A 17073-nucleotide genomic window follows, 5' to 3' on the forward strand; every position below is an offset into this window, starting at 1 on the left:
ATCTGCTACAACGAATATCTTATCCACAATCAATCATGCTAAAGCATTAATAAGCTTTAAGGAGTCAAGCTGATGCTTTCAATATTCACTTTTTTTTTCAGAAAAAGCAGCTTCTGAAAGCCACTTGGCAAGTCTGGAGTGCTTTTATATTACTCTATTGTAGATACTGCCATAGCTCAACATTTTGTAACAGGAGTGTTTTCAGCAGCTGTATATATACAACAAAGTCATAAATTTAAAGTAGTTTAGAACAGATGTCTCATATAATATTCTTGTAACATGACTTATATTGGGGTGATCTTTTACATACAGATAGCTAACTTCTGACATTTCTGTAGCAAGGGATTAACAGGGATGCAAAAGGACCATCTATGCACAGCCTTTAAGGGAGAAGAGACCTCTGAAATCCTACTTTTTTGAGGACATATGCTATGGAATGGCTGACACCAAAACAAACACAGCAGGAAATGAAACCTTCAAAGTCCATAAAGATTTTTTTAAATTAAATTCAAATCCTGAAGCAGGAGGAGGAAGTATTATTATTTTTTCCTAGTTCTGAGTTACTAGCTGATTTCTGGCCTATTACTGGGAAAATAAGTCTAAGAACCATTTCTCATTTAACCTGAATTTAAAAATATGATCCTAAAGAGTTAAATTAGCATGACTTCTAAATGGAGTTGCATGCGTGTTACATCAAAGATCAGTAAACCAGTACATCTTAAAAGATACAGTGTTTGAAAATAAAATCTAGAACACCCATACAAATTTTGCTTAAGAAAGAAGATGCATGGGAACTATCGCAAGATTTAAATAAAGATTTTTAAACATCACTAATACCCGTCATATCCCACTTGCTGTCTCCAGTGGCTGCTCCCGCTGGGTCCTGGGTCACTGGATGAGGACTGGTTGCTTGGAGAACTTCTGTAATGTTGATTTTAGAGTCATTTAGAGTCATAGAGTGCACTGAGGTATTTGTGGGGTTTCAGATTTGAACGGGGTTGTACTTCTTTTATCAAATACATTCATTTTGATAAATAATACAGATGCAGTATGAACATCTAGTTACATCCATTTAAGGAATTTAAAAGGTTTATCTCAGTTTCATAAAACTTAAACAAGAATTTTTAAAGTATAGTATTTATTCATGAATAAAATATTTCCAACTGAATATATAAAAAGGCACAAAAAGAGAAAGACTAAGTGCCAAATCCTATTTTCCTTAGATCTGGCTTTAGTTCTGAATAAGTGAGATTACTCAGGAGTCAAAGCAGCTGGATTAGGTCTATAAATTCATGTGTGGGAAGGTCTCATAGCGGTTCAGAAACTATTGTTAGTTCATTGGCACTTATTCCAATTTTAAAGATTGTAAAATTTTATTTCATTAATCCTTTGACATAGAAAAGCAACAAAAACCATTTTCATTAAGGGTATTATTTTGTACTTATTATTTAAACTTTTAAGCCTCATGTTTTAACAATATCTCTAAGCAGAAATTTAATGCTTAAATTTGGGTTTGATCACATCCTTCTCTTCTGTGCACATCATCCCATTACTAAAATACAATTCCCTTCAATTATCTTGACATTATCTTGAATTCAATTCCCTGTGTTTATCTTTTTTTTCTTTTCTCTCCCCCTTTTCTTTTTCATGTAGAATTGAATATATGTACTCAGGGAGGAAATGAAGAGGTATTTTTTTCCTTTACTTTTTTAAAAACACTTTTTCAAGAACATGACCTTTTAATAAGCAACTTTACTGTTCAGCTTGAAAATTTTAAAGACAGCAGCTATTACATTTTGGTTTTTAAAGACATTAGGTGTTATATTTTGCCTAAAAGCCAACGTACAATAAATAAACTTTCTCTGAGAAGTATTGACAGGACATAACCTTCTCAATTAAGTGAAGCAGTCAATAGGCTACAGCTTAATTCAGTTCCATGAACTTGTTATTACCACCAAGAATTATGCATTTCATGCACAGATTAAGTGATCAGCATTGAGGAATGGATAAATTATGATCCCACATGTTTTCACCCTCCAGGCTGATGTTTAGGACATTGCCCTAAAGCCAGGATATTGCTTGGTGCTGTTCCAAGGTTGAAATATGTCTACCTCCCATTTGGAGGAGGACAAGTGTGAAGCCTTTAGCCTTGTAAACAATGAGTGGCTACAAAAGGACAACCACACAAATCCCTTCAATGACTGCCTCACACAGCTCCTTCACACAAAAATTCCAACCATATGCTCTCAGGAATGGATTCCAGACTCCACGCGATAGGATGCATTGCCTACAAGTGTGACTCAGGGACTAAAGTACACAGAAACTTCTTGCTGCAAAAATCAGAAGTGAGTCTGCCTAAAGCTTCACTTAGCTACAAGTAGCTGACACAGAATTAGCCACTTTGTGAAAGCAGAAGTAGAGCTTAAGGATATCCTTGTATTTCTAAGTGACTAAGTAATTCCTTGAACAACACCAAAAATACTTGGATTGCCTTCTCAAAGCACTTAATTCTCAGGAATTGCATTCAAGTGTCCAGCTCTCAGTTTCTAATTTCACATCAGGGACTGGGCACCTAAATATTATATGTCACAGTAGCTGAATTTTTGCTGCTTAAGTCTCTTACTGTATCTAGTCCACATTTCTTCTGCTTCTTCCTCTTTTTGTTTCTAAACCAAACAATTTTATTGCTGACTTCACCCTTAGCTCATTTTCAGATCAGCTGCTAAATCTTCCCTGTTTTATCAACCTGCTTCCCCCTGCTTGCACTCTTAAACAGATACTGGGTCTCTGACCCCCTAAAATCTCTCCATCATTTTCCTAGACTGAGTAGACACTTTTCACCCTTTTAAGTACTAATCCACCTTTCTTCAAACTCTTCTGTTTTAAGTTCATCTCTCTGCCAAATCATCAACTATGCCTCTTCCCATGTGGAAAGACCTTGCCAATTAGGTACCTTTCTTTACAGGTTTCAAGACCTACATGCCAGAATCCATAATTTTCCTCCCGTTTCATTATTTATACTCTGTATCATGTCTTCCCCAGAATAGCACTTCTGCACTGCACATGTTTTACTTAAGTGATACAGGAATTTGTTCATGATAAGAGTAGACTCAGTCTAAGCATTTTTTCACATGCTTTGCTGAGTGTTATGAGAAGTGCAGCTTATGCTTGTGAAGCCTTTTTGGAATTGAGTAGCACGTCAGAAAGCTTTCACTTCTTTTCTGTATTGGCATACAATGTGCTTAATAAAGCTTCAGAAATGATGAAGTGTTTCTAGATATTTGATACATTGTCTCCTTGTATTGGATGTTAGCGAGAATTTAACTAATAAGACATTAGGAAAAGCCTAAGTTGCATAATTGTATCGAAATGCTTATAGAAATGCACCTCTCAGTTTTTCAGGGGGTGGAGAGGGAGGTGGGTGAGAGAAGAATACCAATGATCAAATGGTCATAACTGGGAGTATTCCTTCCCCAGACAATGAAAGAGACATATTTTCAAATCCTTACTACTATTATTTGTGTATGTTTCAATGTAGAAAGTCATTAATTTTTTTCTACTAAACAAGTCAGTCAATGTAACAATAGTGGCATTTAGTGATTTCATCCAGAATTATTTTAAACTCATTTACGACTAGTATTCCAGATCTTTGTATCACTCAGATATTTTCAAGATGCAATAATTATTTCCTTGGAAATTAGAACTACATCACCCTATATATAAGGGCATCAGCTGAAATAATTATAAACAATAAAGGATAGAGTTCTGCTCAAGACATATGGTTTTCCTAAATAATTCAAAGGTCAAATGTATTTGCTAATTTTTACCTTTAAAAACAAAGTTTCATCTTATGAAGAACTATGATTAAATTAGAGCAGAGCTAACATTTAAGGATACCATCCCATTATCTAAGAGGTGTTACATATTCAAATCACAAGCTCTGCTTTGTTTAATTAAAAGCAAAGCAAAGCATAAGGGCTGGTAATGAGTTACAGAAGCCTTTGAAACTATGCCAATACCTTGGTAATGAGATTAAATAATTAATTTTTTAAGAAATGACTTCATTTTATTTACACTCAATATTTGTTCAAATAGTCTTCCAAAAGGTGGGGAACAGGACATTATTAAGATCCAGAAGTTATAAGGCAGTTTCCCACTTCACTGATTTGGGACTAAAGGGAAAGGCCAGCTGTCCTCAGCAGTAGGATCCTCAGTACAACCCACTTCTACACAAAATCCAAAAGTCACTTGTTTCAAGCAGCCTGATCCAGTGAATGCTATTTAATACAACCTCAGAATGAAAAACTCAACAAAATAAGGTTTAAAAAAACAAGGCACCAAAGTTCTAGAACGCAGAGATTTCAAAGTAATGCACACTAGGAGAACGACAGGCATGAACGGGCGAGTGCATTACCTTGCACCATCTGGCAGTTTTCTATCAAAGGAAGTGCTACGAGGAATGGCTGTCTGAGCCTGCTGGAGAAGCTGCTGGCACTGCAGTCTGTCAGATGTTCCTAGGATTGGAGAGGCACGAGAGAGAGGCTGCCCAGCGGGAGTCGGCACCCGATGCCAAGTGGTATTCCTTCTGAAAGGGGTTTTATACTCACATGGGGTGCCTTCACTGTCGAGTTTGTATTCCACCATGGGTATACGACAGAGTTCTGAACAACCCCTGTGGGACAAATAAAAATGCTCATCAGTCTCACAGGACAGAACAGAGAGAGAAATCTTGCATTCACAGTTAGAAGAATATACATATTTTGATTTCAGGTGCCCAAAGGTGTTCATACAGCATTATACTTTGAACACTTCAAAAATGTCATGCCAAGCAGGTAGAAAACATTTCAAAATAAAAGATTTGCTGTCATGTGCTCAAAGATCTTTGAAGTGTCTCCTTGCCCTTCAAAGCGAGGAACATATTAAACTTCTCAAAATTAATCTGCAGGTTGAATTTTACATAATAAAAACTTTTAGAGACAAGGCATTTAGAAGTCATAAAGCATCACATTTTTCTAAAACAGCATTGATTTGTTTAAATTTCAGAAATAGGTTTGTTGCTTCGAAACAAACTAAACGTTTCTTAGTGGGGTTGGGAACTCTCCTTTAGAATCCCACCCCCAAATGACAGAGAGCATAATGTATAATGCAAATTATTAATTGGCACCTAGATATTTTTTCCTGTGTTTTCAAAGTGTGCTTTCTAATGTCTCTTTTCCCAGAGATTTGTAAGCCTGGAAGAGAAATGGGCAAGTGGAAGGAAGAGACAGATCAGGAACAGTCTGGCTTACTACCTTTGCTTGAAGTTTGTGGTGTGGTTAAATACTAACAGTACTCACAGACAGTGTAAACCCAGGTACTGCTAGTGCTCCACAAAAGATCAGTGTGCCTCTGGGATATTTGCTGTGGACTCAGACTGCACTCAATAATTTAGCGTTACTGTTTCAGAAATTGCTTAATAGAAAGAAGCTTCACACACCCTTTAAGTCAACACTGATTATCACTGGAGATTTTTTATACTCTCAACATTCCATCTCCATTATTTTTCTGATAGGCAGAGTGTACTAAACCAATATCTATGAAGAGAACAACCTAAATGCTTCCAAAGCAATACATTAAGTTTAAGTAAGAAAAAGTGAAAATTTGCTCCTCTGTCTCAACTATAATTCTGCTCCATTTCTCAGCTGAGTCTTGATCAAGCTTTGCTTTTGGTGAAAAACCAACATTTACCATTTACAACTAAATTAAAATCACCTAGAGAAAGTGCAATAGAGTGTAAAGAGTTTACAGTCTTAATTCTGAAAATATCTTGGCGTAAATGACTTAACACAAATGTGCAGTGCAAGTAAATTGTATAAATTCTCACACATTAAATCACTGTGCGTTAAAGCTTCTGAACAAACCCTCCCAAAGAATATTTTCATTAGCTGTATTCTGATAAACAGATCCAAAGAAAAAATGTTAGACAAAAAGCAAACTGCCTTATTCAAGGCTGTTGAAGGGAAAACCCGTGAGCAACTGTAGCAATTACATTCTACATACTCTGTATGTGCAGTCTGAGCCAAATGTTTCAGTCTGCTGAATTTTTTAGGAGCAAATAGGCAAGTTTATCCTGTAGCACTAAATCTCTGTCCCTGGTGGCACTCAAACACATGAAAAAGTTAAAGTACTTAAAAATACAGACGATGAAAGTATTGAGAATGGAGATCAATAGCCAATATAGGGTGGAAGACACCTTGATGAAGATGAGCTGAAGAGCTAGAATGTTCCAAAGCAGAACTCAAAATTCCTGTTTTTTCAATATTGCTCTTTTATCAGCAATATCATTGTAAGATGCACCAATAAAATCTGACATGTCCAACTTCTGCTGACAAATCATAGTTAGACATGTGGGAGGCAGATCAGATCACAGAATTTTGCAATCATGATTTTCTGGGTTGAGCTTCCCTAAGGAGGTAAAACCACCCTAATAATCTCTTCTCACAGACATGGAATGGTGCTACAGAGGAATGAATCACTGTTATAAAATTATCACTCTATTTCAGATGGTCAATTTGGTATATCTAGCCTTTCCCTCACCCTGAAATGCCATAGTTACTCAGAACACCACTTCAGTCTGCCTCAGTCCATCGATTTTTAAAACTTTTTTCACACTTCTGAGAATCATATGTTGGGCTCTTAGAATGAGGAAGACCATGAAAAAAGGTCAAGTTAAGTGAATTACACAGAACTGTGAAAACTCTTCTACTGCTGAAGCATATATAGAATATATTTCTCCAGTGTGCTTTTCAATTGCTTATGTTCCAAGATCATTCTTTCCTTCATGCAAGTTCCTGCCTCATTCAATGACTGCAACAAAGAAGGTGTAACCGTGATCCGTTTTTTTTTTTTTTTTTTTGCTTTTAAGTAAGGAGTTTTACATACGAAACAAACAGATCAAGGAATGTAGAAATAACACAGCAAGGTTAATATTAGTTTGGTGCACTGCAAAACTTTTCATGTGACCATACATACACAGTTTTCCATTATTTGATGACGTTGAACAATTATGTAGGCTAAAAGTTCTATCTCCCTTCTGCTAATTTCTTAGTATTGTTTCACCCCATGGGCTTTAGGCATTAGAAATAAAGCACCCCCTCCCCAACTTTTGTTATTAAGATATCAATTTTACAGTTCGTCTTGGTAATTGAGAAAGTTATACCATGTAATTGTGATTGCACCCCTCATTAGATACTCCCCATAAAGTACTCTAAATGCTGTAAAAATAGCCATGGGTTTTAAAAGCAAAAGGGACTGTTACTACTATTTAGTTTGACTTAGCTTGCTGACTAATTAACAAAAGCATGGTATAATAATAGTACACAATAAGCTTTCCCAGAATGAGTAAGAACTGAAAATTTTGTAAAATTTTGTGTTTGTTTGCATCAGGAAAATATATTCTTCCTACAAATGAAAAAAAAAATAAAATACTGAGGACACAGTTCCTGCAGAAAAAGGCTTACAAAACAGTCTTGTTTCAAATCACTATAAAAATTCAGCAGTGTTGCTTATGAATACAAAACACAGCCCTAGAATGCTTGTTTTAACTGGCTCAAAAAAGAATTTCCATGGTTTCAGATAGCTTCTTTTGTCACATAAGGTTTTTAAATCTTAATTTAGAAGTACTAAACCAATCACTTCAACATTTATACGAAAAAATATGCTTCACTGATTCACAAAGACTGCCTAAAGAATAGATACTGCAGTATACTGAGACAGGTAAAGTTGTAACTGTAGCCCCCTCCTGTATCAGGACGACAGAGAAGGAAGGAATTCATGCCTGCAATCCCCACATCCACTCCCTGCCATGGATCAAACCCTAAGTTATCTTGCATGAAAAAAAACCCACAAAAATAAATGCAATTTTCTCTTCAATATGCAATTTGACCTTTATCTAATTTTTACTTATAATTCTGTTACTTATTCCACCAGTGCAAGAACATATATTGGCACTGGTATTGAATGATAGATTTTAAATTTAAATTTTACGTATTTCTTTTAAATTAAGGAAACATAAAGATAAATCTCTACTTTATGGTTCTAAAAAGATACTTAAATTTACGTTAAACAAGTAGAGGATATAAAACGTCTTTCACAAATTATATCCAATATAACATTTGAAAAACAGACTCACGATATTTAACAAGCAAATGTGGCCATATCTTAACCACACATCAGAAATTTTAGCACTTCTCGCCCTTCACCATAGTCTGGTATGAATTAAATCAATGCTTCAACATAAAGCACAGACTCCTACTAATACCTTTGGTTCAAGAGACATATTATCCTATTAAAAATTTGGTTAATAAAACCTACTCTGCAATTAAAGAGCATCACTCTATGATACAACTAGCAGGTCACGACAACATAATAAAATTTAAGAGCCTACTATAAAAATCTGAAATATTCAAATGTTCCTGCAAGGAGCATTATGTTCTGAAAGAATTATCAAGCAGTCTATTAGATTTTTAAAACTACATTAACCAAGACTTTCAATATTAGTTTCAGATTCCATATAAGGTTCTGCAATAGGCTCTGTGAAGGGCCTACATTAGGCAGGGAGTTTAGTTAAACTCAGTAAATATCCATCTCTATGGAACAGATAGAAATTTCCATGCACAATGATCAGCACCTTGTCACCTTGATAGCTACACAAAAGCCTTCTTTTCTGCTAAATCCTATGGCTGGGTACAACTTCAGTATTTGGACCCTATTTACAGATTTCAAGCATGAACAATTTATTATGGTATCAACATAACTAGAATATCTGGTTACAATTTAACTCCAGTTTCATATATTGCAAGGAGATGTAGGGATAGAGAAGGAATCATTGGTGTGCATCAGTTTATTACCCTGATAAGTTATCCCTTATTATCACCACTCAATACCAAACATCTAATCCTGCTCAAGAAAGAGTCTTTATCCAGCAGTACAATAACTGCATTCTGCTAGCTCAAACTTTGTTTCTGAAAACAATCACTTCTATTAGAGTGCATGTTTGTTCTTACACTACAGTAGTGCCCAAAGTGAAACAACGAGCCTGAGGACTCATTGTGCAATCTATTAAATCCACATAATAAAACACAGATTAATTTCATATAATTATAGGGATTTAATTGGAAAGCAGAATTTAGTAGCTTAGTTTTGCTGAGACTTTTGCTGAGGATGTAGTTAGTTAAGGGATTTTCCCTTCCCTGACCTGTGAAGTACCTCCTGGAGGTAATATCTGAACTCCATTGACCCCCTATATCAGTTACAGCACAAGTCCAAGACACTGCATAATGCTGAAATAGTCAAAGAGAATTTTGGTTAAAAAGCCAAGACAAAAATTCCAAGTACTGAAATCTCAGAAACCTAGTAACAATAGTCATACATAATTAAAAAAAAAATTAAATTAAATCAATTTTATACTTAAATAACTTCATACCACTACAGATGTATGAGATTGCTTACAGCAACTTCAGACAGGGCTGCTGCCTACCTCGTCACTTAGGTTTAAGGGAAGTGATGACTCTCTGACAGTCCCTCCATGGAGATAAAGAGCTGAAGCTGCCAATCCCTCATGCTTGAAGATAAACTCATTGTCCTTCTGAGCTTTATTACTATCCAGTTTTAAAAAAGAATCTTTGTGTTGGTGAGCTGACAAGCAATTCAGAGGCCTCCTAAAGAGCCTCTACATCTGTACTGTTACACGATAAATAGAAATACAGACAATATTACAGAACTAAATGATCTTTAAGGTCCTTTCTAAGCCACAACATTCTATAATTCTAATGTGATTCTATGAATAGAGAGAAGAAAAGAAAAAAAAGGAAAAAAATAGTCTGGAACTCTTCTTTGCATCTCTCCAAAGAGACAAACAGTGCTTTGCCAGGCATTTAGGTTTTTTTTTCTGCTCAACTGCAACAACTGTACACATAATTAACTTTAGCAATTATAATTAACCCCACTATAAGTTCATTCATAACTCAGTAAGAAAAAAATCAAAGACTTTATCTGTATGAGAAATACAGTTAAGTATTTTCTACCATTTTATTTTTTGTTGGCTAGAGAGGATTAACTTTTGCAAGTAGTACAGCTTCCAATTAGTCTAATTACATTTTCTTAGTGATAATTCTTTCAGTTAATTCTATAAAACATCAGAATCTAGACATTTCAGATATTTTCAGCCTTCTTAGATTAGTAGCAGGGGTGGTAATTAAAAGGTTTGGTACATCCAAATTCCACTTTTATAACCAAACATTCAGTTTCAGGTTTTGCTGCTTCAGCCTGTCTCGGGTGATGTTAGACTTGGCGTCTTTCTAGCTTAAGTGGCTTAACTTAATAAATAAGTAAATAATTATTAAGAATCTGAAGGCCCTTTGAACTATCCCACCAGCTTATGGCAAACATCCCTATGACAATAACTGAACTCCATCACACAGTAGCCTCTTCCCCTTCCTAAAAGCATTTCCCAAATATTCTATATTCTGCTGGTTATCTGTTACTTTTTAAAAGCCCCAAAGACAATTCTTTCAAAGAAATCATAATCATTAAGGGGAACAAACATCAAGACTAGAAAATAAGTCATTGCATCTATTTTATTTATAAGAAAGAGTTTGCAAGGTTCAAAAGAATAAAACAACCTCAAAAGAATTGCAGTAGTACTTAAAAATGGCCCACAGGCAGTTTCAGACACAGTTACTAAAGTATTTCCATTTTCTAAACTACCTACAACAGCAGAAAAAGAGTCTCTTGCTTGTTCAGACCAACAGTGGAAACTACTGCTCCTCAGCTCTCCACCTTCTGTTTATAGCCAGCCCTGGAAATTTTGCTTGACGTTCTGTTTGCTTTCTAAATTTCCTAGAAATTGTTTCTTCATCAGCTCTCAAGCAGTTGCTTTTTTATATGAAATGGTAGTTGAACTAAGACAAACACATAGGTAAAATGTAGTAAAAAAGAATCCAGCAAAATCTACAGTTTAAAATAGATTTAGAAGCGCTTGAATTCCTTGATTGGATTTGGTTGATTAAGGATATAGTGTCCTTGAACAGTGCTGTAACACCACCAGCAAAAATAAATCAGAATGAACATCATTATTCTCCTGTTCAAACGCACACAATCCCAAATCAACAATTCCAAAGGGGCAGACCTAGCACAGAAACAAATACGACACAAGAATACTTATTCAGATCTGAAAACAATGGCCAACATATTTGTTCTAATACCTCTTTGTCATTTAAAGAATTTATGTTTTAACTAGCAATTTCTTCTTTCTATCCAAATATCAACCTGATGCCACACAAATAATTTTGATTTCTGCATCAATTTGTGCATGATTATTTAATTGCTGGAGCAAACTGGAAACAGCAGGAGCTTTGTCTCAAGTTCATTAATTTTACAAGATAGTAAATGAAAGGTCTAATTCCATGATTGCTTTTGCATATACTATTGCCAAGACTTTAGTAGAAGGATCTACATTAAGTCATGGAAGACATTTATTGGGCAGAATTTTCCTCTGTAATTTCCTAATCATGCTGTAACATTCCTTTGTAAGTACCTTCAACATTCAAATAATTTATTTTCATGCTGAAATTAATGAATACAAGACAGTTTGCAAGAAAAAAAAAATCCTTGTTAATAGTTCATTGCTAATAGTTTATTCTCAGTGGGGGCACGCTGACATTTTGTTGCTTTTCTTTTAAAATGATGGATTGAAGATTATTTGTAGGTAAGCTAACAGGCAAAAAAAATCAAGTCAAGAACTTGATTAAAGATCTCCACTTTGGCTAATGATTTTTCAAGGGACTGCTTTGGAAACACCCAGGTACACTTGAAACTTATTTTTGCTTGAAGGATACAATTCCCAAGACACTTCATGGCACTCATGTCCAATCTGTGTAAATTCACAAAGAATTTGATCCCAGCAAGGGATCAATGCTAGTAAGCAACCCAAAGAGAAATTCCTCATTGCTTTGTATTGCTTTGCATAAAATCCAGCAGACAAAGCTAAGCAGAAACTAGTCTTTCAAGAAGTGGAAATCAGCTGATTATCTTAGAAAATGAAAGGCATTAATGAAATTATACATTTGGACTTTTTCATGAAACTCTGGATTTTATTTTTTTTACTAAAATTATATTTATATGCTTGTAAACATATGTAAGTTTTTAATGCAACTGATCCTTTTAGAAACAAAGATTAATGTATTTTTATATCTATGCACTGTGGGCAAAATCTTATTGGCTGAACTTGAAACCCTAGACTATGGCATTTAAGCAAAAAAAAACACCCAAAAAACCAAAAACCAAAACAAAAGAGCAAACCACCACTATGTATCCAAGAAACCAGGTTGAAATACAGAGAAGAAAAAAGCCTACCCAATTGCCAGAAGATCATATACACTGTAGGATGAGTCAAACTTTCAAGGGACTTATTTCAGCCCCCAAATGTACTTCCTACCTATGTCAGACAGTCTGATGCATCATTTCTTAGAAAACCTCTAAAACCAGCTGTGAATAAAAGCAATAAGTACTGGAGCATAGATGTAAAGCTTTCTCTAGCTTTTCAACCATCATTCTCCTAAACACTTGTAATGTATGGGTCAACAATGGATGGACCCCCAAATATGACAAAAATATCTGTATGTCTGCTTTGAGTGTTATTTGATAATTATTACAGCTACTTGATACAAAAAAAGTTCCCTCCTGACAAGCTGTCACATCTGCCTTAAATGTTTATTGCAGGTATGTATTTGCAACCACTCACAGAGGCTTGATTCTATCCTGTTCAGCCATGCATGGACTCTCCAAGGACAGGAACATTCCTTGTCAAGTGAAGGTGAAATGGATTTTAGTTCTCCAGATACTCCTGTTTTACATCCAAACCTACCACCTGTAAATTTCTGAGTAAACCTGATACCAGAGTACAAGAAAGACATGAACATATGGAGCAAGTCCAGCAAAGGATCAAAGATGATTTAAGGGATAAGAGCATCTGAAACACAAGAAGAGACTGAAAGTGCTGGTATCATTCAGTCAGGGAAAGAGAAGGCTCAAGAGGGATTTTATCAATGTGTTTAAAATATCTAATGGGGTGATTACTGAAAAAAAGGTGACAGACTAAGAATTGTGTCCAGTGAAAACACAGGAGGTAAGGTGCAAAACTGAAGTACAGGAAGTTCCATTTTAAGCACACATAAAAACTTTTCCTACTGAAAGCATGATTGCATACAGAAATTGAAATACTGAATTTTTGAATCTCCATCCTTGGAGATATACAAAACCCAATGAACATGTCCATGAGCAATCTGCTCTGGCTGACCTTGCTTTGAGCAATGGGGTTGTACTCAACAACCTGAAGCTCCTTCCCAACCTCAGCTATTCTCTGTTTCTGTGACAAGAACCTGCAGAAGGCTAAGAGAAGCAATTGAGTAGGAGACAGGGAGATGGATTTGCACAAGTTTTAACTAGTAAATAGCAGTGATAGGCTATCTTTTTTCCCCCAAAAATTCAGATAATTTATCCCTTTTTGCCCTCCCCTCTTTTCCCTCATTCATTAATATATTTTACACAAAAAGTCAAAGATCGTATTTGTCAAATGAAATTCTCAGACTTGTCTATAACTGCTTTCTCTCTGCTCTGTTTAGATTATAAACATTGCAAAAAGGCAAGCTCAAAACTCTCCATAGACTGGACAGTCGAAATCACTAATCACATTGTTGGGAACATACAAGGGAAAATTAGCACATTTCTGTGGGAAATTGGTATTTGAGAGAGAGACATTTCATCTATCTATCTATCTATTAGTGTATATATATATATATATATATATATATATATATATATATATATATACTAGACAGGTGAAGCTAGAAAGAATGTAAACATGCTTTTTCAAAATTTTAGAATAGACATGTAGTTAAAAAAATTTATTTCTCTTAATAATTAGTCACAATTTCAAAAATGCTAAAAATTATAAAGAGAAGCAGCTTTTGCAGATTTTTCTCAGCGTGGTAACACTCAGTTCAAACTCCTCCTACACACAGACTTGGGTGCTATGTTTCACACTGATCTGGGATTTAAACACTTTATCTCTAGAAGAAGATTTATATCAAAGACAATATAAACAGTTCATACAGTATGTATTTTTCTATCAGGGCCTATAAAATACCCATTTTTACCTTCAATATAAAAGGATCAGCTCATTAGGCTCATATTCTGTAAACAGCTTGGAAATGTATACCAAACAAGTCAGTGAAAATTCATACCCAGAAGCAGATGGTGAGAATAGCAAAGCTAAGCAAAGAGAGGCTTAATTGCAAATTTCTACCCAACTAAGCAAAACGGTGGTATTCTACATTCACAGGCATTTTGTTCAGAAAGGGAGGCATCGTGATGCAGGTTGAGGCAGGGGACAGCCCTTGTGTGTCATACATCAGGCCAATGACTACTTGGAGAATTGCCACCAATTAAACAGCATTTGTATACAGTTGGCATCGACTTCACAGTGCAGCACGCTACGTAAAATTTTATTGCTTGCTGTCTTGCCAAAAGCAACACATCTAATGTTTTTTTCTGTTGAATTAAAAATCAACAAGAGATTTAAAGTTGGCCTGCTACAAGAAGAGAAGTAATTAAATTTACTCTGGTACAGTTCTCATTTGGAATGAGCCAAATTAACACTGACTAGACAAGGTGTGTGAGAAATAAAATTATGCTGTTATGAAGTTTCAATTTTTTCCTACTTCTCTGCCTTAAAAATGGGAAAAATATCTTTTGTCACCAAAAAAGGAACACTGATAAAAGAAAAATGCATTTCATCACCAAAAACACTGGTACAGTCACTGTAATGATTGTTATTACAGTCTTTTCCTGAGCATGAGCATATATTTAATGCTGCAATAAGATTTCTCTGCCTTAAATGATAAACTCATTGATGCAATTCACCATTTAGTGTGAATAAATTACGTATCTGTAGAAAGTGAGTAGAACTCTAAGTATGGCTGGTACCATGTATGTCTAGAACCCAGTAACTCATTATTTTCATTAAATTTCAACATAAGAAAATATAAAACAAGAATTTTCCAATAGTCAGGAGTTGGAGAAATCTCAAAGATGGACAAGGTCTAATTTCATGATAAGGATTACAGATTTTTAAATTCAGCATTAAAACATAAAACTCTCCAGTGGAAGAAAAGAAGTAACATCAGCTTTCAGGAGAGTTCAGTTGGGATATACTAAAGTCCACTTCCTACCCTTTTAAAGTCATATAAAAGTAAATTTTCCATTAAATTTGTAATAGGATCTTATTTTATCTTCTATAAGAAGTCAATATGGGTTTTGAAGAAAAGATTGCTTTAAGAGCCTCAACAATATTACCACCCAACATGACGGACAACATCCATTTACTGAAGGCCTTCCATCAACGAGTCATCATTTAAGCAGCAGCAGAGAAAAAGACCCCAGACAGGCACAAATGTATCAGTGAGAACTGCTGCTCGTTACCTTCTGGGCGCTCCGTCCTCGTGTGGTTGAATAATCACCACCTTTACAGTCACCGACGTGCGCAGGAGGTCGATCATTTGCTCGTGGGTCAGAGTCGCCACAGCCACTTTACAGATCTCGACCAGGCGGCTCCCTTGCCGCAGGCCTGCTTTCCATGCAAATCCAAAGGGCTCCACGTCTGCCACTATCCCTTCAAAGTTCACGTGGAACCCGAGCTGGCCCAGCCCATTTCTCCGCAGGGTCATTTCCGTGGTTTCACATCCTCTGGTCACTATCTGAGGAAGCACCAGATTGTTACGTGATTGTCAGGGCACACAAACATTATAAAGTCAGGTATGGCTTGATATTGAGTACCTTTAATACACTAACATTAAATTATTTTAACATTTCTGTTTGAATGAAGCTTTCTGCATAAAACAAAATGAATAAAATATTTCACAACTCTAAAAATCTGACATCTCCAGGGCAGGCAGCTGACCCAGGCCAAGTTCTTCCCCTTTGCCCAATGTTAACACAATGCCATTTATCTCTTACTAAAAACTTTACAGCTGGTTTAGTTTCAAAACACAAAGAAATAAAAATGCTGCCCCGTCAATTACTTCATTCCTTTTTGGCTGACTGCAGGTGCGCAGGCACGTTTTATTCAGCATTAAACAGTATTAAACTCAAGATATAACATGAGCCAAATTGAGTGAAGTGCCTCAGTTCTAGTAGCTTGTTTCCCTCCAGAAAATATTAATTTATTTTGCTTCAAAGGCAGATTCCTAACTACCATCATCTCCAGATGAGGATATCACTAAAATGGGATGAGAGTTTCCATGTCACTGGGAAACTTAAAAACAAAAAAATTACTTTCCTCATATTCAATGAAAAGTAACTATCATTATACAGAACAGCCAAAATCCTTCAAATTCAGATTTTGCTAAGCAGGTTAATTTCTATATATATTGTGAAACAAGTTCTCAACAGTTTTGCCCTGTAAATCATAATCATACAACAGCCTGTAAGCTGTACTGCACCACGCTCAGAAGACAAAATTCTAGCCCGCATTACAAGGAAGTTTGAGAGTTATCCCAGCCTTCCCTTTTGTCAGTGACACAAAACCAGTATGTATTTAGCTTCATTAGTTTAATTAGAACAAAAACCTAACCACTATGAAACACTATCCAAGATCTCTGTTTGTAGTACGTATCAAAGATCTCCCACAAACGCTCCACCAAGGCCAATACCTGCCTTTTAGAGATGGATATGTTACACTATAGATCAAGGCATCTTCCCAAGGTCATGCTACATTAAGAGTAGTTCCACAGCACCCCTTACCTTGTTTTAAAAAGGTGTTCATGCTGTTTATGCCTGGGTTTAGTGTGCATCACAAAAATAGATAGGAGGCTAGCAGTCTTTACTGCCAGCTGTGCAGGACAGATCTCTGCAAAGGTTGTTTTATGGCTTGAGTCTAATTCAGGAGGCTATTTTGGAAAAGTCACTCTTGCTCTCCATTGCCTGCTTGAGCCAGAATCCAGGCAGGCTAGCTTACTAATTTATTGTGTGCTTGCC

At 35.7% G+C, this 17073-nt stretch overlaps 1 protein-coding gene across 3 annotated transcripts in view; it reads right to left on the minus strand.

Annotated features, from left to right (window-relative positions):
- Positions 1–17073, minus strand: part of SIPA1L2 (signal induced proliferation associated 1 like 2) — a 123561-nt gene that overhangs the window by 25936 nt on the left and 80552 nt on the right. For all 3 annotated transcript variants that reach the window (XM_088161503.1, XM_014875061.2, XM_088161502.1), the window contains exons 10-12: positions 15520–15794; positions 4415–4672; positions 838–921 (exon numbers count right to left, since the gene is read on the minus strand). In XM_088161503.1, the coding sequence (XP_088017629.1) occupies positions 838–921; positions 4415–4672; positions 15520–15794 (617 nt within the window). The remainder of the gene's footprint in view (positions 1–837; positions 922–4414; positions 4673–15519; positions 15795–17073) is intronic.

Source organism: Sturnus vulgaris, chromosome 3, assembly GCF_052056855.1.
Source record: "Sturnus vulgaris isolate bStuVul1 chromosome 3, bStuVul1.hap1, whole genome shotgun sequence".
NCBI classification, from domain to species: domain Eukaryota; kingdom Metazoa; phylum Chordata; class Aves; order Passeriformes; family Sturnidae; genus Sturnus; species Sturnus vulgaris.